Below are 19983 nucleotides of genomic sequence, written 5' to 3'. Positions count from 1 at the left end.
CTACTAGTTTAGTAATTCTTCTGCAAATACACTCACAAGTTTTCTTTAATTTTTTTCATTAAATATTGATGAAAAAATGCTTTAGCTTAACAGTTACTAATACTCATCAAATTCTCAATGAATAAAATACACCATTCAAACGTTAGGGGTTAGCAAGATTTTTGTTTTTAATTAAAAGTAAAGTAAAAACAATAATATTGTGAAACATTATCACAATTTAAGATAGCTTAAATATTTGTATCTTTTCAGTAATCGTTGTAATATGTCGATTTCGAGCTCAAGGTGGATTTCAGCGTTGAAAACAGCTGCTTAATGTTCTTGTGAAAAACCTAAAGTACGTTGTTTTCAGGATTATTTGAAATAGTTGCAGTGCAGATATGAATCTGCTTTATGAATGGACTTCTGCTGAGCTCGACTGACCCTTTTAGAGGTTCAGAGGCAGTTCATGGGCTTTAGCTGAGGAAATTAGATGTTTGTGGGAATTCCCTAATTGCCAATGAATACTCTGCGCGGTAGATGCAGACTACAGATAACTTTGTAAACCACCGATTTCCTGGATGTTTTTAAAGACCAGATGGCTTTTGAAAATGCCTCGCATAATAGGAAGCAAAAATATGTGACTAAAAAAACTAAGTTGGAGTTTTCCTTAAGTTGTTTTAGTTATTTTCATCCCCATTCTGGCTGTTTCACGATATTCTTTACTGCACTCAGTGATCTGCACTTAGCTGCACTGATATGAATAGCTAACTATATGAATTGCTAATTAAGGAGACTGCTGCCTTACTGGACATCAGTGTAATGTAGTTCTCATTCACCTCCAGTCTCTGCTGGAGCCAGATGTTCGTAGGGCCAAAGTGTATAACGCTGTTGTTTATGACTCACATTGTGGCTTTGTTTATGTTAAGCGGGTCATGAATACATAATGTAGTTGTTTCATCAACAGAAACACAGCAAAATTGCTTCAGCACGAAGGAGGAGGTGTGCCGTATGTATTAATATTTACTGCAATTATATAGATTAATACCAGTCAAGTTAGTCAAACACAGTGTATGTTAGCTTAACAGTTATTAATACTCATTACATTCTCAATAAATAAAACATACCATGCAAAAGTTAGGGGTTAGCAAGATTTTTTTTTTTTTTTTTTTACAATTTAAGACAACCTTAATATTTTTCCATTTTTAGAAATAATTGTAATATATCAATTTTGCCCTGAAGAAAGATTTGAGTATTGAAAACAGCTGCTTATTATTCTTGTGAATATTGTGTTTTTGCTTGCCCGGCACAATTTGTTATTATTTTTGTTTCGAGTTTTGACAGTTTCTCCTACTGTACCATAAAAAAAATGCATACGTACCGCAAAACATACAATACAAAAATATTTTTTCAGTACATGCATTAACTTGTTTTCCGGTTATACCTTTTAAATTTGGATTAGCATCTTGCTATTAAAATTGCTAAGTTCCAAAATTTTAATAAACGTATTCTTTTAAACAAATCATTTCCAGGTCAAGATCTTTCTGACTAGTTACTGTTGTGCTGATGGTCAAAGATGTTCAAACACAAATGGGTGTTTTTACATTATAATGGACCGCATCCCATGTGTCGTTACGTCCTTGTTTAACGACAAGCCTGTCTTTTGTTTTGTCTTTTTTGGGGTGTTACTTAATTGTGAACCGTTAATAGCTGAACAAGGACTATTGCAGCAAAAGGACAGTGGCAATATCATGACTTGTCTCCAAGCGTTGCCAAATATATGAGACCATTTTTAGGTAACTGAAAACATTTTACTGTTTAATTGTCTAATACGAAAGGCTTTTTGCGCTTCAGAGCGTAAATAAAATTATTAAAAGATAGAAAAGATTCAAAAAAATGGACATTCCAAGTTAGAAATTAAACAAAAAGAGTTTTGCAAGGAATAAAAAACTTTACTGTGACTGCCATTAATATACAGTACTGTGTACTTGGCTAACAGTCCAGAGGGAGAATGAAAAAAAGTTAAATTCTTTCTGGACACCTGGCAACTCTAACGTCTTCACTGGTAGTTAAAGACACTACTGCGCCTCACTTGAAAAAACATAGTCTAGTCTGTTACTGAAGGAAAACAACACACACTTATAAGAGCTAAAACAATTACCAGTACCAGCTTTGAGACGCGTTTAAATAAAAAAAAGTACATAATAATATTTTTGGACGAACTACAGTGCAAAGAACAGTTACTCCCTTGGGGCGAATACTTTTGCTGTCCCCTTGAGTTTTAGACGTTTATGAAAATCAAACGCAGCTCTCGGATTGGTGGAGAGATCCATCAGCGCGTGTCCGCGGCTCACACACACACACACACACACACACACACACACACACTCCTCTCGGAGCAGGACGGGGGGAGTTTCTACGGTTTGAATGTCCCACTCAGAGCTGGTAAAAATACATATGATAGCTGGTAATTTGCGTTTGCAAAGAAGATGGATTATAGAAGACAACACTCGCAAAATATGGACAAGAGAGAAAGGTAAGCGTGAATGACATTCGGCTGTGGGATATGTCCGGGGGTACGTTTGGAAACGCCTACTCAAACCCCTAAATACAGTTAACTACAAGTTCACAGATTCCTATAAATATGAAACAGTGTAATATAAGTTAGCCCCAGTTTAAAGTCACGGTAGTTTGCGATTTAACCTTACTTTTAAGCAGCGACCGAAGCAGTCGTGATTGGGTTATTTTATTTCTTAATTCTGCGGCTTGAAATGCTGCTGTAAAACGGCTTGTAATCTCAAGCAGCACAATGGTTCTTTAAGCCAGTCCTTTGTGAAAAACTGAAGGGGTCGTCTCTGATCACCGAAGCGCTCGAGACACAAGTTCATGATTACACCAGAAAGCTGGGAAGAGTTCAACTTTACCTCCGTGGACTGAAACCACACACAACGATCAGTTGCGCATGGTTTGGAAAGCTGAACGCTGTGGCACAAAAAAATATCCATGTCATTGAAATATCAGTAGTAGCATAAAACACGGCGTGATCCAACGTTTGTAGTCAGTCATAGCGTGTCTGTATGTCATGTAATGTGTTTTGTCGTACATTGCATGCAGTAATGCATACTTGCATATCCACAAAAAGTTTTTTGTAATGTTTTTATGTCCTAAATCTCTGCCTACAGCAATTTCTACCAGTCTTGTTCTATTCTAATAAAATACCAATTTTATATATATATAAAAAAATCAATATTTTTGGCAGTAATAAATAATAACTTATTTACATCACCCAATGTACATGTTTGATCATTTAAGATCTTCTACAAACTTCTGTTCGCACGAAAAGTGAGCATTTGCGATCTTTGCGAATACTCTTGCTGTACTCCTCAATTGTGAATGCTTTGGATTAAAGGATCTGCTAAATGAATAAATGTAAATGCAAATATGCCTAGATTTAGTTATTAGAAACAGATGAATACAATATATTTTCCGACTATAATTTCAAGTCGGTAAGATGCAGTTTCATGTGCTGACCTCTGACCTCCCACCGCCGATGTCCTGCTGGGCTGTCAGAGGTGATGTCCTTCAGCATGATCAGAAAACCTTAATTAAACCTAATCGCTGACACTCTCTGTCTGCATTTCTGAAACATTTTTAAGTCATTAACAAATTAACATCGCGTCAGCCTCATACGTCAAGTTCCACAGTAGTGCCACGTTTATGCCGTTTCAGCTCTGGCGACTCTTGACAGGGCTTCTTCATTGTGAGAGTTAATCAGCTTTCTTGAGTGAATTAAGATCATTTGAGAGCGTCCCGCGGGGTTCTCTTGTCTATAACTTCGTGTCGGAATTCTGTGCACTAACCACGTAACACCTCCGGCTGTGCCCATAGGAAAAGACTTCACAGGGAATCTCTTCGGCTGCAGGATCCATTCCTCCCCAAGGGGCCGTCCACAAAGAAGCCGTGTAGAGACAGAAGCAGGCCCACAGACGGCAGAGAGAGGAGATCTTCAGTGGCACACATCAGATCTGTCAGGGACAAAAGACCATTGGCCGTGAGCCAGCAGGCAAAGTAAAGAACCTAAACACACAAAATGCCCATGAATGAGATGCATGGCCGTATCAAAACAAACCACACAACATTATCCACCGTCTTCCGATTAACTGTTACAGCAGACCAGTGGAGTAATGTATGATGCATGTGTTATAATTTATCTTAGCAGTAATTAATTAATCAATCGGTCGCAAAGTAATATCAAACAAATAAGAATAATAGAATCCCTAATGAAAGAAAAATACATGGAAATACAGTGTGATAGATTTAATAATACCGTAAATGGGAAACTAACTATATTTTTCACATGTGCATGGCCATGTAAATGTTTATGTGTATTAAAAATATATAGAAATGACAAAAACTGCACATATAACACTGTGAAAAAATTCTGTCATGATTTATCACATGGGTTTACATAAAGCTGAACACAAATTCATAAACCTTTATGACTTCACTGTTTGCAAAGTTGCACATTTCATATAACATAATAATAATAATAATAATATAATTAATTGTTTTGTTTTTTTATTTAAAGAACGAACAAATCTAGTATATAATTGATGTTTGAAGCTTAATACAATAGAAAATAAATAAATTAAACTAATAAGTTAATGTTTTCAGGTTATGTTCATGTAAAAATATGGCTTATAGCTCCTTAAACAATGCTATAAACATCATTCAGTGTAAATTGTGATAATTGTAATTAATTATTGCAATTACCATTTCGAGGGAATAATTGACAAATATATATTTTTGTCATAATCGTGCAGACCGAAAACAAGTAGTACAATGTTAGGCTTTTGTAATATTGGAAAAGCAGAAATTCCTTATGCATTATTAAATTGTTATTTATAGTATTTAGTATACATTATTGATCGTTCATTTATACAGAAATATATCTTCTGTATAAGCTATATTCATTTAAAATTAGTTGCATGTTTATATCCAGAGTGACCAGAGTGTTGATGTTAAAGACATTTTTTTTTTCATACATTTTTCTTTCATCCCGTGGTACTTGCAGTTTCAGTGCCGGACAACCTGCCGAGAGGAACTGGGGCAAAGCTTTCAGACAAAGTTCATCTGCTCAGGTTAAAGTGGCCTCGGTGGTCAAAACTGCAGTAAAGAACAATACAGAATCTGCACCCAAAAAGAGGAGGAAAATTCACCCGTCTGGTTTCAAAGGAAAAGGTGAGTGGATGTTAGTCTGATTTCACATGAGAATTAAACTCCATTCTGATGGAGAAGCACGGATGATAAAAACATTCATTGACATTGTGCACCGTGTGCCACTAGATGGCAGTGTTGAAATGCTCAGACCAAACCACTAACTCCTTCATTCATCCTTTCAGACTCAGGCAGTCCTGTTCAGACTGAAAAAAATTAGGACTTTAATTAATGGCTTTAATCAACATTAGCTTGATAATGATAGATTAGCGACATACTTTAAAATCAGTTCAGTTAATAAAATATTTGAAATATGTTTGAAGGGTATCCTATAAGACCAAAGACTATTACAATGGTTAAAATTAAATAAATATATAAATAATCTAATTATTTAAAAAATAGAGTGATTAAGGTTCAAAATACTTTTGTTCAAAAAAGATGCATGTACATAAATACATACATGCAGACATATAAACGGACGCTACACAGTTTAAAAATGTAAAGTTTATTCAGCTAAAGTGCATTGCAATTATCAAAAGCTATCATTATTAAAAATAAAACAAAAAAAAGAAAATTAAAATTAAAAATTTTGGGTCCCAACACGCGCTTTTTTGTTTGTTTAAATTTTGAACATATAAATACTGCATAATACTGTATAGATTTGGCTCTATTAGTACTATCATGTCTCCAGTCACTATCAATGATGTCTGATGGTAGTGCATCAAGAAAAGTCGTCTTAAAATGACAGGACAGTTATGTGTCATACGCAGAGAAACAAAGATCTCACGAATCAAAAGGAAATGTATTTTTTTACTGTTGGGGAGACGGTGCAGATAATGGCTGAAATCCTGCATGCACTGCACAAGCTGTTTATTGTTATTTTTATCTTCGTGGATGCTGAGTTGCATACATTTTCCATGGCTCTCCCAAAGGAGACCAGGAAACAGAGCTTAACACAATGCTTTATGCAATCAACATGGTTTTGCTCTTGCAGAGGGATGCGTTGCCTACTATTCACTGCCATATGACGAATTCATCATGGAGTTAGTTGGCATGATTATACAGCAGCTCTAAATCACTATTCTTATTTTCCTTATGTTCATCAGTGAGATCAGTGGAGCAAAGATCTAACCTTTGGAGAGGGGTGGCTTTATCCTGCAATTAAAGAGGCAGTGACTATTTGATTTCCTGTTTTGTCAATGAATGACTTGCGCAGATTAAAGTCCTTTAACGGGCAAAAGAACATATGACTTCCTCAAGGCTGCTTTTAATATCTTTTTTCCAAGAACAGTCATATATGTTTTCAGAATATATACCACAGAAAGTGGTTTTCTGACATAAAAAAAGGCAGGAATAGCACTATGTATTTTTATAGCTGGAGTTATAACAAGGGCATTATGCCTTTTAATGATTTATGCGTATCGCATAATGATTTATTATGAATGCGACTTTTTTTGCATTGGATCATTTATCACATGATGATTTATTATGAATACAATTTTTTTTTGCATGCGATCATTTATGACATGTCGTCTCTCTGTTTTTCAAGTCCATGACGAACTCTTTGCTATAAAGAAATCACAAGCACTTGTGAGCTGCTTTCAAGTTTTGTTGTCGTTGATCCGATTATGTATATTAAGAGAAATAATGTATCTGATCTCACATCAGCACAAAGGGCGATCTCAGTCAAAGGTTTTGTTTATAATGAATACAGCAGGTGGACTTTCCTCCCCCCCTCCACACACACCCCCTTTCACTGGTTCTGCTCTCTGACCAATCACAACCCCTCCTGTCTTATCAGCTATTCAAAATGCAAGGCGGTTGAAATTTATGCTTGTTTTCTCCTGCTGTCCTTTATCCTCCAGTGGCAACATATGCATAGTGGCAGTTAAGCTCTTGAATAGCTGTGAGGCATCGCATCTGAATTCATTAACAACATTTCTGAGAATTCACGTGTGATGCGTGCGATTTGGGACATTTTTAAAATCAGTCAAGCTGTGGTTTTACTATAACATGGACTGTCAGAAGGCACAGAAAGTGACACCGAGCTGTTTCAGGCAATGGCAGAGATCATCTTTTCTTTTACAAACTCACGGTGAGTCATTATAGAGCTACTGCGTTCGCAAATAATGCTTCAATAGCAACGCAATCTTTAAACGTTCACCTAGTTTAAAAATAAAACAATTCATTTAAACCTATTTGAAATAACCTCATCTTTACCAGTTCATAATTCCGCACTGATTATTGTTAATGAAATTAACTACCTGCTAGTTTTAGCTAATGAATCGGAATCAGCAAAACGTTAGCTAGAAAACAAGTTGGACCTAAGAATAAAATTCAGCAAAAGCAGTCTCAGACCTTTGAATGCTAGTGTATAACTTGTATGACATTCATATTAGTCATAAAATCCTTCATGGTTATGAGTAACTTTATCAGCCATTTAATTATTTGTTGTTTATTTATTTATTTAAAACATTCAGTCAGTTTGTGGACTACTTGAAGTTCTTCACAGACCTCCAGTGGCCCACCAATCACAGTTTGAGAACCATTGATCTAGATGAAAAGATGAACTTTTATTTATTTAACCGCGTTTGTCACAGACCTGTGGCAGATAACGATCTGATGGCCAGGCTCTGCTGCTGCTCTGCAGGAAATAAATGTGTGTCAACGCACATGTTAGTGTAACACCAGCTGCTGAGTCAGGTTTTTGGACTCATCTGTTATGAACATAATTTGGACTGTTCATTACACCTTTGAGTCTGTGACAGGTTTTCAGATTCACATGTGCAGATGTTTCCAAAAAAATACTAACTTTTAAGTTGCTTTTTAGTTTTGTTAGTTAACTGGATATTAAATTGACCAAAAAAGTAAAGTCATGGAAATTCATTTGGCATGTGGGAACCCTGTGTATAATTTTTATTTTTTTTCCCCCAATGACTACAGGCCAACTCAAACTGACAGTTACTCCAGGCAGCGGATGTCTCTATGTTCAAAGTAAGCATGTTTGTGAAGAGATTTTGTACTTTATAATTTAGGGTTTTATGAATTTGTTTTTCAAATAGGACAGCTTCTCGTGTTAAAATTAACATTTTAATGACCGGGTTATACTTAATTCATACGGGAAATCTTACATTCATGATTCATTAAATGAGTGTTTAATTACTCATGCTCTCGTGTGTTTTTTTCACAGTTTTGGAGGCCAGAGGACTCATGGGAAGAGAGTACAAACCGTGCGACTCCTATGTAAAGGTGGGCATATGCACATATGGTCTGAACCAGACAATATTTAGACGACACGTGAGTTCCCATGACCGCGAGCCACGTAAAATAACTCAAACCTATTTTTCTCGTAGCAGAGAGACGGCAGTAACTTTCCCGGTCGCTGATGGTGATGATGTGCTATTATTTTTGTCATTATTTGTCGCTTAATCCTCTGTGGACGTCTGCCCTTGAAATGAACCCGTTTTCATGTCAGCCTGAGCAGGTTTCAGGCATGAGAAAGCATCAGTTGTGTTGGCAGCTGTCCGCTCGATTCCAAATTCAAGTGTTGATTGATTTTCCCTCCGAGTATGATGAATATATCCCCTAGCAATGTTAAACAAGTGGACTTAATAGCAACCACCAGCACGTGTTTATTTATTCCAGATAAGTATTGCTCCAGATGTTGACCACAGCAAGCGATGGAAGACCAGGACCGTTCTAGACTGCAAGAGTCCCGTTTTCAACGAGACATTTATGTTGTGAGTTATTCTTATTGTTTGTTTACGGACTTGTATGATGGCGTTTAAAAAGAGGAAGTGAAGAGTGCCGTGTTATCTCATAGTTGAATAATTTATGTTAAACATCATGTGCTCTTTAACCTCTGTTCTGACAGCTTCTATATCTCAATCGGTCTTTCCGAAAGAGACTTCAGGGCTGAGTCTGCTGTCTCTCTTTTGTTGGCTAAAAAAAGACTGTCTTTTTGAAGTCTTTGGAGGAGAAGGCCATTGTGTTTTTGAAAAAAGCTGGACATTGATGGATGATCTTTTGAAATGTTGCATTTATGTTGCAGAGATGTGGATGAAGACGATCAGAAGAAGAGGCTGTTGTTAACCGCGTGGAATCGCAGTCGAACTTCCAGGTGGGATCTTTTTTTTTTTTTTTTTTTTTTTTCGTTTTGTACATATACAGCTGTAGAAAGAGGCTATTAATGAGTGTACAGTAAATACAATTGTTCTAGTATGCGTTTTATTTTCCTCCTTGGCAGTGCCACAGTCACTCAGTACAAAATCAATATGTTATCGGCTGTGTTTATGTCTGCAGCATCACTGGATGGTGAACATGATCTAAGTGGGGTTAACTGTTATGAATGTGACATGACTTTATCGGGAGTTCAAAAATTCCTGCCTGTGTTTTAGAGCATTTGGTTTTGCCCACAGGCGCAGTGACTTCCTGGGCTGTATGAGTTTTGGCGTCCACTCCCTCATCACCTCATCTAAGGTAAATATCCTGTTGTTAGCATTTGCCCAAAGCGCTTTTTACACGGCAATGCTTTGAAAATCTTTTGTATTTGTGTTTTCATAAGAACAATTTACAGAAATTGTAATACAGTTGTCTTGTGCTTTTTTTCTCCCCCAACAACCGTACATTCATAAAAAAAATGACAACTAATAAAGCATGCATACATAAACATATTTTATATCAATTTATTATCGTGGTATTTTATAATAATTAAATTTTATAATTATATATATTATTTATAATTTAATTTATTTCTATTAGGGCAAACCTACATTTTTATGATCCTTTATACATTATTATAATAGGCTGATTTGGTATTTAAAAACATATTATTATAATCGGTGTTGAAAACATATATTTTATCTAGATCCTTCATGACACAAGACACAAATAGTACAGCAAACTTTTTTAAAAATATTTAAAAAATTTTTACATTATTAATGCCTTAAATGCCACTCCTGATCAAATGAATGCATCCCTAATTTCTTTGAAAAATTTACCTGACCCCAAACGTTTGAATGATAGAATGTATAGCACATATTTATGTGCATGTGCTGAATTTGAGTGGTTCAGTAATTATGCAGCATGAACACCACTGTCAAATGTGACTGAAAGCAAAAGGCTATATATATTAGTAAACAGATTTTACTTTCATAAATGTACTGCCAGGATACATCATCCATTATTTACCTAAGATCAGCTTCCACTGTAACACAACTCAGCTTGCTTTAAGAAAGATAACAGCTCATATTTATCAAAAGAAACATTCCCTTAATTTCATTCTCCTCTTGTCAAAGCATTTCCTCCACACCATCATCTAATTACACAGTGGGGGAAGTGGCGACGGGACTGCTCATTGAGGCTTGAAAAATGACCTACAATTACCAAGAGCCGCACACTGCAAACACGCTGGCACCGTGGCTTTATTCTGCACAGACGAACACGAAATATCCCATCTGAGATCCTTGTTCCTTTACATTATGTCCCGTTGTCAAATTCAAGAGCGCTATCCTCATGTGTTAAGACAGTAAATCCTTTCTCGGAGGGTGATATTTTGAGAAAAATTAGATCAAGCCCGATGAATGTTTTATATAACATGATGCCATCTGGCTGAGCGGGAGAGTGAAATGGGCATCAGCTGTTTACAGCTGCAAAGGCCTCAAAAGCGCACGCAAACACGCACACACGGATTCACAATGACCACAGGGCCTGATTTTAATACTCTCCCTATGAGGGATGCATTAACAAGTCAACAGATATTGAAACCAAGCAAAACCTAGCAAAAGGAAAGAGCAACTTCTTCCCATGCCTCTCTGTGTCTAATTGTGTTTTTCACATTTTCTGCTGACAGGAGATCAGAGGTTGGTATTATCTCCTTGGAGAGGAGCTGGGCAGGAGCAAACATCTGAAAGTGGCCTCACGTCGCATCAGACAGACCGCTGGTGAGATTAAATGTAGTTTCTCTCTCTCTTTCGCAGTTGGACCGTAGCCACTCTCTGATAGCCTTTAGCAGAGAAGACGGACAAATTCCACGTGACAGTTTATCCTCGGCAACGGTAGATCAGAGGATAACCGTTATTGCCGAAATCAAACAAGCTCTCTTGAGTCTTAATGGAATTTGAGTGTTTTACTTCTCACCAAATGCTATGTTGAATTGACAAGCATTGCCTTGTACTTCTTGGAGGGATATAGAGGGCTCGGTGTTGAAACGTACAGCATCCCTGCGGAGAGCCGTAACAAAGAGCTGGGGGCCAGGGGGCCGACACAGTGTGCTCTGTGAGGAGCTGCAGGAATAAGATGAGAATTAAAAGGTTGAAGCGTCATGATGTGTCTAAGTCAGTTTAAATCCACTTTAGAGATCTTGTCTCCCTCCCTCTGCCGCTTCGTAATGACCTTTGCGGGGGAAAAAAACATTTGGAGCAGTCATTTTTTTTGTTTGCTGTGTGTAAGAGATCATGTTAATTATTGCTCGCAAAATGAATGAATTTGCTCCTGGGGTGTGGACGAAATGACACGTGTCCCGTCACTGAAATTCAGCCGAGATTAAGTTTGATTGGAGAGAGAGAGAGAGAGAGAGAGGTAGGAAAACAGAGAGAGAGAGAGGGGGCTTGAGTCAAGGCACTGGGCTGACTTTAATAGAGAGAGCCAGCTGTATTGTATCCCTCTTGAATGCTGTTTCCATGAAGAATGTTTAAAAAGACATTGCTTCCTGGGAGCGTAATCTCTATGGTAACAAAGTGGGGGAGCCTGTCGCGGGTTGTCGGGGTGGGGGTGACGCTTTTAGGGGAGTAGATTTCTTTCTCTCTCTCTGTTGTGGGGCAGTCAGCTCTGTGTCACAGCGATTCAGGTTGAGTTCATCTCTCATGGTGTAGACACGCTCACTTTCAGCTGAAGCCTGCAGACAGCGTCGACCGGATTCTGCTGTCCTCTCTCTATAAGAGTGCTGGAGTCCAGAGATTTCTACCCAGGGCTAAGATGTACTCAAAGAGCAATCTGTCGGCCTGGGACTCGTGGGACTCTCTTGTGTATCTTTCAGAAGCTGCTGCATCCAACTATGAAGCTGGACCCGAGACCACAAGTCCAGAGAACATGCAGTCATTTACAGTAAGTTGGATTCCGTTTTATTTGCTTTGATATATTTATTTTTGTGAAACATTTGGAACCTAAAATGTTATTTTTTTCAATGTTAATTTTTTATAGTAATACATGTTATTAATAAATAAATGTAATGTTACACCAGGTAAAGTTTTTTTTTTTTTACATTTTTAGATCAGATAAATAATAAATTCTACTTTTTACAGTGTAGGAGTTATGGACACGTAACTTTTACATTTTATGTAATTATAGAAATATGTAATATTTCTTTGTAATTTTAAATGTGATAAAATAATAATAAATATTTGAGCTTAAGAATAAGAATTCCTTTTTCTTTTTACAATTTCAGTAGCTTCAAATTCAAATTACAATTTTCTTGTAATTTAAAATGAAATTATCAGGATTCATTAGTGTCTCAGAACGTACAGTTTATGACTTTAGATTTAGACAATACTTAAAATGTGTTTTAAACTGTATTATTTCCCATTTAAATTTGTATATACTGTGTAGTATTTAAATTCTATTATAATATTCATTAATATTCTGTATTAAACTTTATTTTCATATTTTCATTTTAGTTTTAATGCATTAGTTATTTGTTTTTTTATTTAGTTATTAGCATTAGTTTTATATAGGCCTATATTCTAGTTTTATTTTTAACTATAGTAATTGTTGGACTTTAGTTTCAGTTTATTTATTTAGTTATTTATTTTAAGTTTATTAATCTAATATTCAAATTTTATTTCAGTTTAGCTTAATTCCAGTTTAATTTTTAATTAATGATAATTAATGACTTGACGCGATTCTTCCACTTTAGCTGGCGCATTGGGAGTTAATTGCTTTGGCTGTGGTGTTGGAAGCTATTGTTGCAGACTTATGCTAAGCTAACAACCATAACTGCTAACGATGCTACATGTAGTCAAGAGTTTTCAGCCATCATAACCATCAGAGATGTGACTACATCAGCTTGGGAATACAAGCGGCTCTGTGGCGTGACGGACAGTAGAAATATGAGGAGGTGTGTGGATGTGCTTTTGCGCACACACACACACACACACACACACACACACAGTGTCGCTCATTAAACCCTCCCATCCACTTTAGCGAGCAACTTTTCCCAGGACTGTTCTCCGCCTGCTCTGTTCTCCTCAGACAAAGCTGGGAAACGGGAAAAGCCAACAAAGTGGCTGCAATAGGAAGCCCAATCCCGCATGGTGTTTATGATTTATCCCTGTTTGATTCCCGCTTCGCTGACACTCTTGCTGGTTCCCTGCATTTTTACGTGGAGGCCGGTCAAATAGTCTGCTAATCATTCTTCCATTTCCTTCCTCTCTTCCCGAAAATCCATTTTTCAGATTTCGTACTTGACTTTCCAGGGATTTCTGATTGCCGATGACTGGTTTTAGCTGGAACATCGGTGATGCAAGAGATAAACAGACTATGGATCACGGTAATGAGACGGTGTTGGTTTTACACAGATCCCGCTCGACTATAATAATGGATTTCGGAAATTTCAACACTGTTTTCGTCAATCGAGGTGTTGTGCAAGGGCTGGACGGCCTCCGCGTCTGTCAGCCTATGCTTGTCCAGCTTCTCATTAAACAAACAGCGAACGTACTTTAATGTCTCTGGCTCATAATGAATGTTTGTGTTTACACTAAATCAAGCCTATCGGGGTGAGCTCCATCTCACTGAGCAGAGAGAGTGAGTTCAGCCACTACTGTTGAGAGCTACTCAGGAAACATGTTGGCTTATCGAGAGCAGACATACTGCCTGGCCACTGGCTGGGGGGGTGGAAGGTGGTTTCCTGTCATTCTTCTGTTCAGAGCAGTTCCCATGAGTGGGCATGCATAGCCGCACTAGAGCGAGCGTGAAGGGAAACAGCATCACCTGTGTGACTTTACTTTTATTTAAGACACTGAAGAGAGCGCCGTAGATGTAGGTGGACGTATATGCGGTGAGCGATGCATACGATCCACGGTCTCTGTCGGCTCTGCATCGAACGAAACTTGCCACAGGTTTGTCCCTCTGCTTTTTCGTAGTTTTTTTTTTTTTTTTTGGCTGCGGTTACAGTGTTATTGAAAGTGGTATAAGAGTTGTGGCGTGTTCGGTTTGGGATAGTCCTTGAAAATAAGTGCAGAGGTGTAGCTGAGCGTGTAAAGATCCGGGCTGATTGATTCAAGGCACTTAACCCTAGGTTGCTCCACTGCTAGTGGATTTGGCAAAAAATGTTCAGACCTTTCCTTTACATTATAAAGGTTGATCCTTTAGAGTTTAGAATAACCTGGCATCCAGATTAGAATTGCTGTGCGTAATGGAAAGTCTCAAGCACTGGAGCATCTCCAGCGCCTTAGGGATGGAGGGCTTCATTATGAAAGTTAGTCAGTATATGGCAGAAATATTAGAAATAAAAATGGGGATGGGGTCAAGGGGGGACGCTGGATGACTAGTCACATGAGCGTAGTAAGCAGCCGCTTATATATACGTGTGCTGTGATTGATGGGACAATATGAAAATGGTGAGTAAATGTTTAATTTAAGGGGTGGAGGCTGTGATTTCATTGGAGGTGCCTGTGCAGGTTTGTTTGTAATGATAGGAATTACAGTAGTTGCAAAATATGTAAGATATTTAGTTTAGTTTATTAAAACAACAGAAAATGTCAGATAGTTTAGTCTGTGCGTTACATTACTGACGGTGTGCTTTAACTGCCTTCTTAGCCTGTTTTATTCAGTTTTGCATGGAGTGAAACAAATGCAAAGAACGTAAAATGAATTATGTTACAAATGTGTCTGTAAATGTAGACATTTAAATATAAATTTTAACCCATAATATAAAAATTGATAAATAATAATAGCAAATATATTTGATAAGAATAAATAATAGCAAATATATTTGAAAAGAACAAATAATAGCAAATATATTTGAAAAGAAAAGAAAGTATTCAATTTATTGTTATGGCAACCAAATAAACTGACAACTTTCTGAAGAAAAATGTATTCTATTATATTATAGAATAGAATATAATGTGTGATTTATTGTTATTGCAACCAAATAAATTGACAAAACAAGTTCCATGGATAAAAAACCCCAGCTTTCCTTATTGAGAACCACAAACGGAACCCCAAACTTGGAAGCTAGAACACTGAAGATACTTAGTCAGGCCAAACGCAGGACATATTTACATTCTTTGTGAATTGTTGGAAAACTGGGGCAACACCTCCTGAAATCAGGTCATCTGTTCCCCCTCTTACATTTTAAACTCCATTTAATGATGAACAAGACCTTTCTGCTCATCTTCTTAAACTGGATTATGGCATAATGAATGAGTATTGTCATAACAAGAGCTAGTCCTCATTCAGTAGTGCTGTTTTTTTGGCTTTACTGATCACACAGGTGACTGTCCATGTTTGAACTTGAACTTAAACGGCAAGTAGGAGCAGTGGAAAAAGGGAAACAGTGCAGTTTGATGTGGATGATTATTTCATCACAGCAATTAATGGAGCTTGTAACGAGGGCGACCACATCGACCCAGAGGAGAAAAGAGGAATGGCAGTGAAAGTCCTAAAGCTGTCATCACTTTTTCTCTTTTTATTCTCTCTCCCTCCCCAAACAAGGCTCTTTGTTGTTGTGCGGTCAATGTCATGTTAAATGTGAGACGCCCCCCTCCCCTTCAACATTTCCTATTTAGTTTGGCTCCAGGTTCTGTTGACATTTTGAACTTCTACTGTCCAAATATTCTGTCTCTGCTGTTTGTCAGTGCCATGGCAGTTCTCTCCCCCCGTCATTTCCTTTTCTTGCCAGGGAAAAAGAAAAGCCCCCCTGATCACCCAGCAACCCTGACTAATTTCTCAGCTTGTAGTTTTTAATATCCCTGACTCTTTGGTGCTGTGGCATTTCAGTCTTCGTGCTGCTGGGGTACAGTGGCTCTCTAGGGGGGATGTTTGTTTCTGGCACACACACACTCTCTGACCCTGTTACTGTGGGGTCTTACACTGTACTCCTACTGTGGATGCTCCATCTTCCTGAATGTTCCTGAGGTCACTTCATTTCAGTCCGTTAAATAGATTTAATTATTTTTTATTCTATAAATTATTCAATGTATTTTATTTTATTAGGAGTATAATTTTTATTAGGGGTGAACCGTAAAATGTGGCACTTTTAAAGGCGTCTTCAATGCTCATCAAGGCTACATTTATTTAATAGAGTAAAAAGAGTTTGAAATACATTAAATATAGTATTGTGTATTTAAAAATTAAAATGACTATATATATAAAAATTTAATTTATTCGTGTTATTGCAAAGCTGAATTTGCGGCAGCAATTATGGCAGCCTTCAGTGTTACGTGATTCTTTAGAAATCATTTGAATATGTGACCCTGGACCACAAAACCATTCTTAAGTCGTTGGGGTATATTTATAGCAATATTAAAAAATACATTGTATGGGTCAACATGATTAATTTTTCAAATCATTGAACAAAATCATTGGGGCATCAAGATTGTGTTCCATGAAGATATTTTGTACATTTCCGACTGTAAATTTATCAAAGCTTATTTATTGATTAGTAATATGCATAGCTACAATCTTAATTTGGAAAACTTTTTTTTTGTGCACCCTCAGATTCCAGATTTTCTAATAATTTTATCTCAGCCAAATATCGTCCAAACCTCACAAATCATACATCAATCAAAGGTACCCTGGTTTTGTGGTCAAACTGAGGGTCAGGGTCACATATAGTGTTGTTAATAAAACATGAATTATTGTCACTACTTACTGCATTGTTTTGTGATTCTTTGATTAATATAAAGTGAAAAATAGTATAAAAACAGATTTTTTTTATGTATATATTGTCACATTTGATATATTTAACGCATCCTTGCTAAAAAAAAAAAGTACTGACGTCTTAAAAATAATACAAACCCCAAACCTTTGAGTGATCGTGTAAATGTATGTGCTCTTTCACAGGTGACCATTTTAAGAGGAAAAGATGGATTTGGCTTCACCATCTGCTCTGACTCCCCTGTACGGGTCCAAGCTGTTGATCCAGGTCATTTTAAATACTCAAGAGCTATCGTTATTTATTCTGTCCTCATAATTTGCCAAGTTATCATAAAATTGTAGCCAGAGTAAAATTGTATTGGCAACAAATTGCTCCTTTATAGCACAAGAGACTAAATTTTAGATATGTTTCATTTAAGTTACAACTTTCTTTTGACGCTTTAATTTACTGTCTTTCTTACATATATTAATCATAGTATTATAAGTATGCATAAATACATGCAGTAACCGTAAACTAACTCTAATCCTTACCGCTTTATGTTTGTTATTGATTAATATTATTTCAGTGTACACAATTACACTGTAACCAAGATAGGCTTATCAAAGCGATGTCATTGGGGATACATTTTGAACTATTTATGATCTTGATTGTCTTTATTTTGTTTAGGTGGTCCAGCTCACCAGGCAGGTTTACAGCAGCTAGACACATTATTGCAGCTAAACGGCCAGCCGGTTGAACACTGGAAGTGTATAGACCTGGCTCATGCCATCAGGTATGCAGGGATGTTTTTGGCCATTATTTCATAGCCACAGCTTTCACAACAAATTAATAATCACCTCTCATTTTCAAAGTAAAAATAGCGTAATGAGTTAGCATGGGAAACGAAATACGTTTATGGCTTATTGTTAAAAACCATCCTTTTCCTGCAGGAATTGTCGTAATGAGATCACAGTGGTGGTGTGGAGAACAGTGCCTATTATGAAGCCTTACTACGAGGGGCTTATCCACAGACCGTCCTACAAACCCTCCGGGTTTGATTCTCTCGCTTCAACTGCAAAGACACATAACAAAACCCCACCCTTACTCTCTCGACCCACCAATCACAAACAGGGTCGCCGCAAAAAAGGAAGTGGCCCTGATAACACAGGAAACGGAGTAGGAGAGTCGTTGTGGTCTTGGACTGGCAAACGAGAAGAAAATGACTACAAAACACGCACACAGACCCTCAAAGGTACCCGTGTGACATCATCAAACGGTGACAACTACATCATCCTCTCTCCTGTCAGCCCGGGAAACCAGGTGGGAATCTGAAGGCGGCTGTATTCATGTTCAATCTGACTGGGGTAGATTGTTGCTTATCTGAATGTTTAATGTTGCAGATATTGCAGCCGGTGTATTCTGACTCTAATGGCACACTGGGAACTTTAGGTAAGATGTGAGAAGGTTTTATGTTTCTGTTAATTTTTTAATGCATAAAAATGTGAAAGAACAGTTAATGTGATCCCTAAATGCTGTGATGAAATGACCGATGTCAGTATCATGAGGCTCATAAACAAAGTGAATCATTAATGCGTTTATAGTTTTGTGTCGATATGTGTTTTTTGAAAGTTTCAAAAACAATTTTGAAAATTGTTTATTTTTCAAAGATTGATTGATTGAGTTGTTTTATATTTTAAAGAATGCATTAAACTGGTCAAACGTGAAAGTGAATACATGTATAATGCTAAAGAGAAATTCAGTTCTGAAAAATGTGATGCTGAAAACTGAAATAATTGCTTGTTTGAAAATTCAGCTTTGCCATAACGGAAATATAGCTTGTAATAATATATCACAGTATTATCATTTTTACTGTATTTTAGAGCAAATGCTCCTCTTTAAACATAAAAACCAAATAAGAACCAACCCTAAACAAATTTATGATTTATTTGATGTCAATTCATAGGAAGAATCTATCAGACTAGCAGAGGAGTGCAGCAGAGCCCAGACTACCTGCAGAATGGGGGGCTGCAAGCACAAGCCACCTTGTGCAGGTCTATCAACAGTAAGACCACCACCTTGCCTCCTTCATCCTACAGACAGAGCTTTGCCAACTACCAGAACTGCACCATCGTCCAGTCCCATCTGCCTCACTCCAACTATGGCACATATGTCAGTCTGGCCCCCAAGATCCTCATCTTCCCAGTTTTTGTTCAGGTATTTTCACTATCTGTTAATCTTCCGGGTTTATTATGCTAGAGCTAAAAGATCAGTGGTTTGTGTTATTAGTGTATTATTGGTTTAAATCTGTATGGATGTATAAGTAAGATTGTACCTTTTTCTGTGGTGTATGAAATACTTTTCAGGTCATGAAAAGCTGTGTGTATAATAATTAGTATAATAAATAAATAGTATGGAGTATAATATTCCACTTCACGTCATAATACTGTCACTGCTTGCCATGTCATGCAAATTTAATGGCCAGTGTGCTGTTATTATAGTTAATCTAGAATGTGTTGTACTTATACACACCTATCTGCAAATAACATGACTGACATGATGCACACAGTGTAGCTGTAATGAGTCTTTAATTGCCTTGCAGCCACTGGATCTGTGCAGCCCAGAGAGAGTCCTGATGTTGTCAGAGGAAATGATCCTTCATGACAGTAAACACACTGCTCTCAAGGTAACGCCACTAACTCAAAATGTGCTGCTCAGAGTGTATTTAATGATTACATTTTTCATTTACATTGTAACGAACGTATTTATAACTAATGAGACAATTGGTAGCGTATGATAAGACTACACAGCCATGTAAATAATATGGATGGCATATTCCAAATAATTCTTTGATGAGGCATCTTTAGATTTAATATTGTGATTCATGCAGACTGGTAAACCTGAGCACAGTTTGCGAGATTGTTGAAAACTCTTTTGAGA

The 19983-nt window shown here is 37.1% G+C and overlaps 1 protein-coding gene across 3 annotated transcripts in view; it reads left to right on the top strand.

Moving 5' to 3' along the window:
* The first annotated feature begins 2366 nt into the window (after positions 1-2366).
* LOC122345723 (regulator of G-protein signaling 3-like) overlaps positions 2367-19983 on the top strand; it is a 30055-nt gene continuing 12438 nt past the window's right edge. The window contains exons 1-16 of one of the 3 annotated variants that reach the window (XM_043240142.1): positions 2367-2512; positions 3865-4044; positions 5051-5217; positions 8137-8187; positions 8384-8442; positions 8839-8933; positions 9245-9313; positions 9612-9672; positions 11045-11135; positions 12233-12297; positions 17253-17334; positions 17734-17839; positions 17997-18366; positions 18447-18495; positions 19010-19260; positions 19646-19729. In XM_043240142.1, the coding sequence (XP_043096077.1) occupies positions 2466-2512; positions 3865-4044; positions 5051-5217; positions 8137-8187; positions 8384-8442; positions 8839-8933; positions 9245-9313; positions 9612-9672; positions 11045-11135; positions 12233-12297; positions 17253-17334; positions 17734-17839; positions 17997-18366; positions 18447-18495; positions 19010-19260; positions 19646-19729 (1827 nt within the window). In that variant the 5' untranslated portion in view covers positions 2367-2465. Of the gene's footprint in view, positions 2513-3864; positions 4045-5050; positions 5218-7064; positions 7289-8136; positions 8188-8383; positions 8443-8838; positions 8934-9244; positions 9314-9611; positions 9673-11044; positions 11136-12229; positions 12298-17252; positions 17335-17733; positions 17840-17996; positions 18367-18446; positions 18496-19009; positions 19261-19645; positions 19730-19983 lie in introns of those variants that run through there. The other 2 variants (XM_043240141.1, XM_043240143.1) reach the window with 2 other exon arrangements.

Source organism: Puntigrus tetrazona, chromosome 5 (assembly GCF_018831695.1).
Source record: "Puntigrus tetrazona isolate hp1 chromosome 5, ASM1883169v1, whole genome shotgun sequence".
NCBI lineage: Eukaryota > Metazoa > Chordata > Actinopteri > Cypriniformes > Cyprinidae > Puntigrus > Puntigrus tetrazona.
Note: the sequence above shows the minus strand (reverse complement) of the source record. Positions and strands in the feature narration are given on the sequence as shown.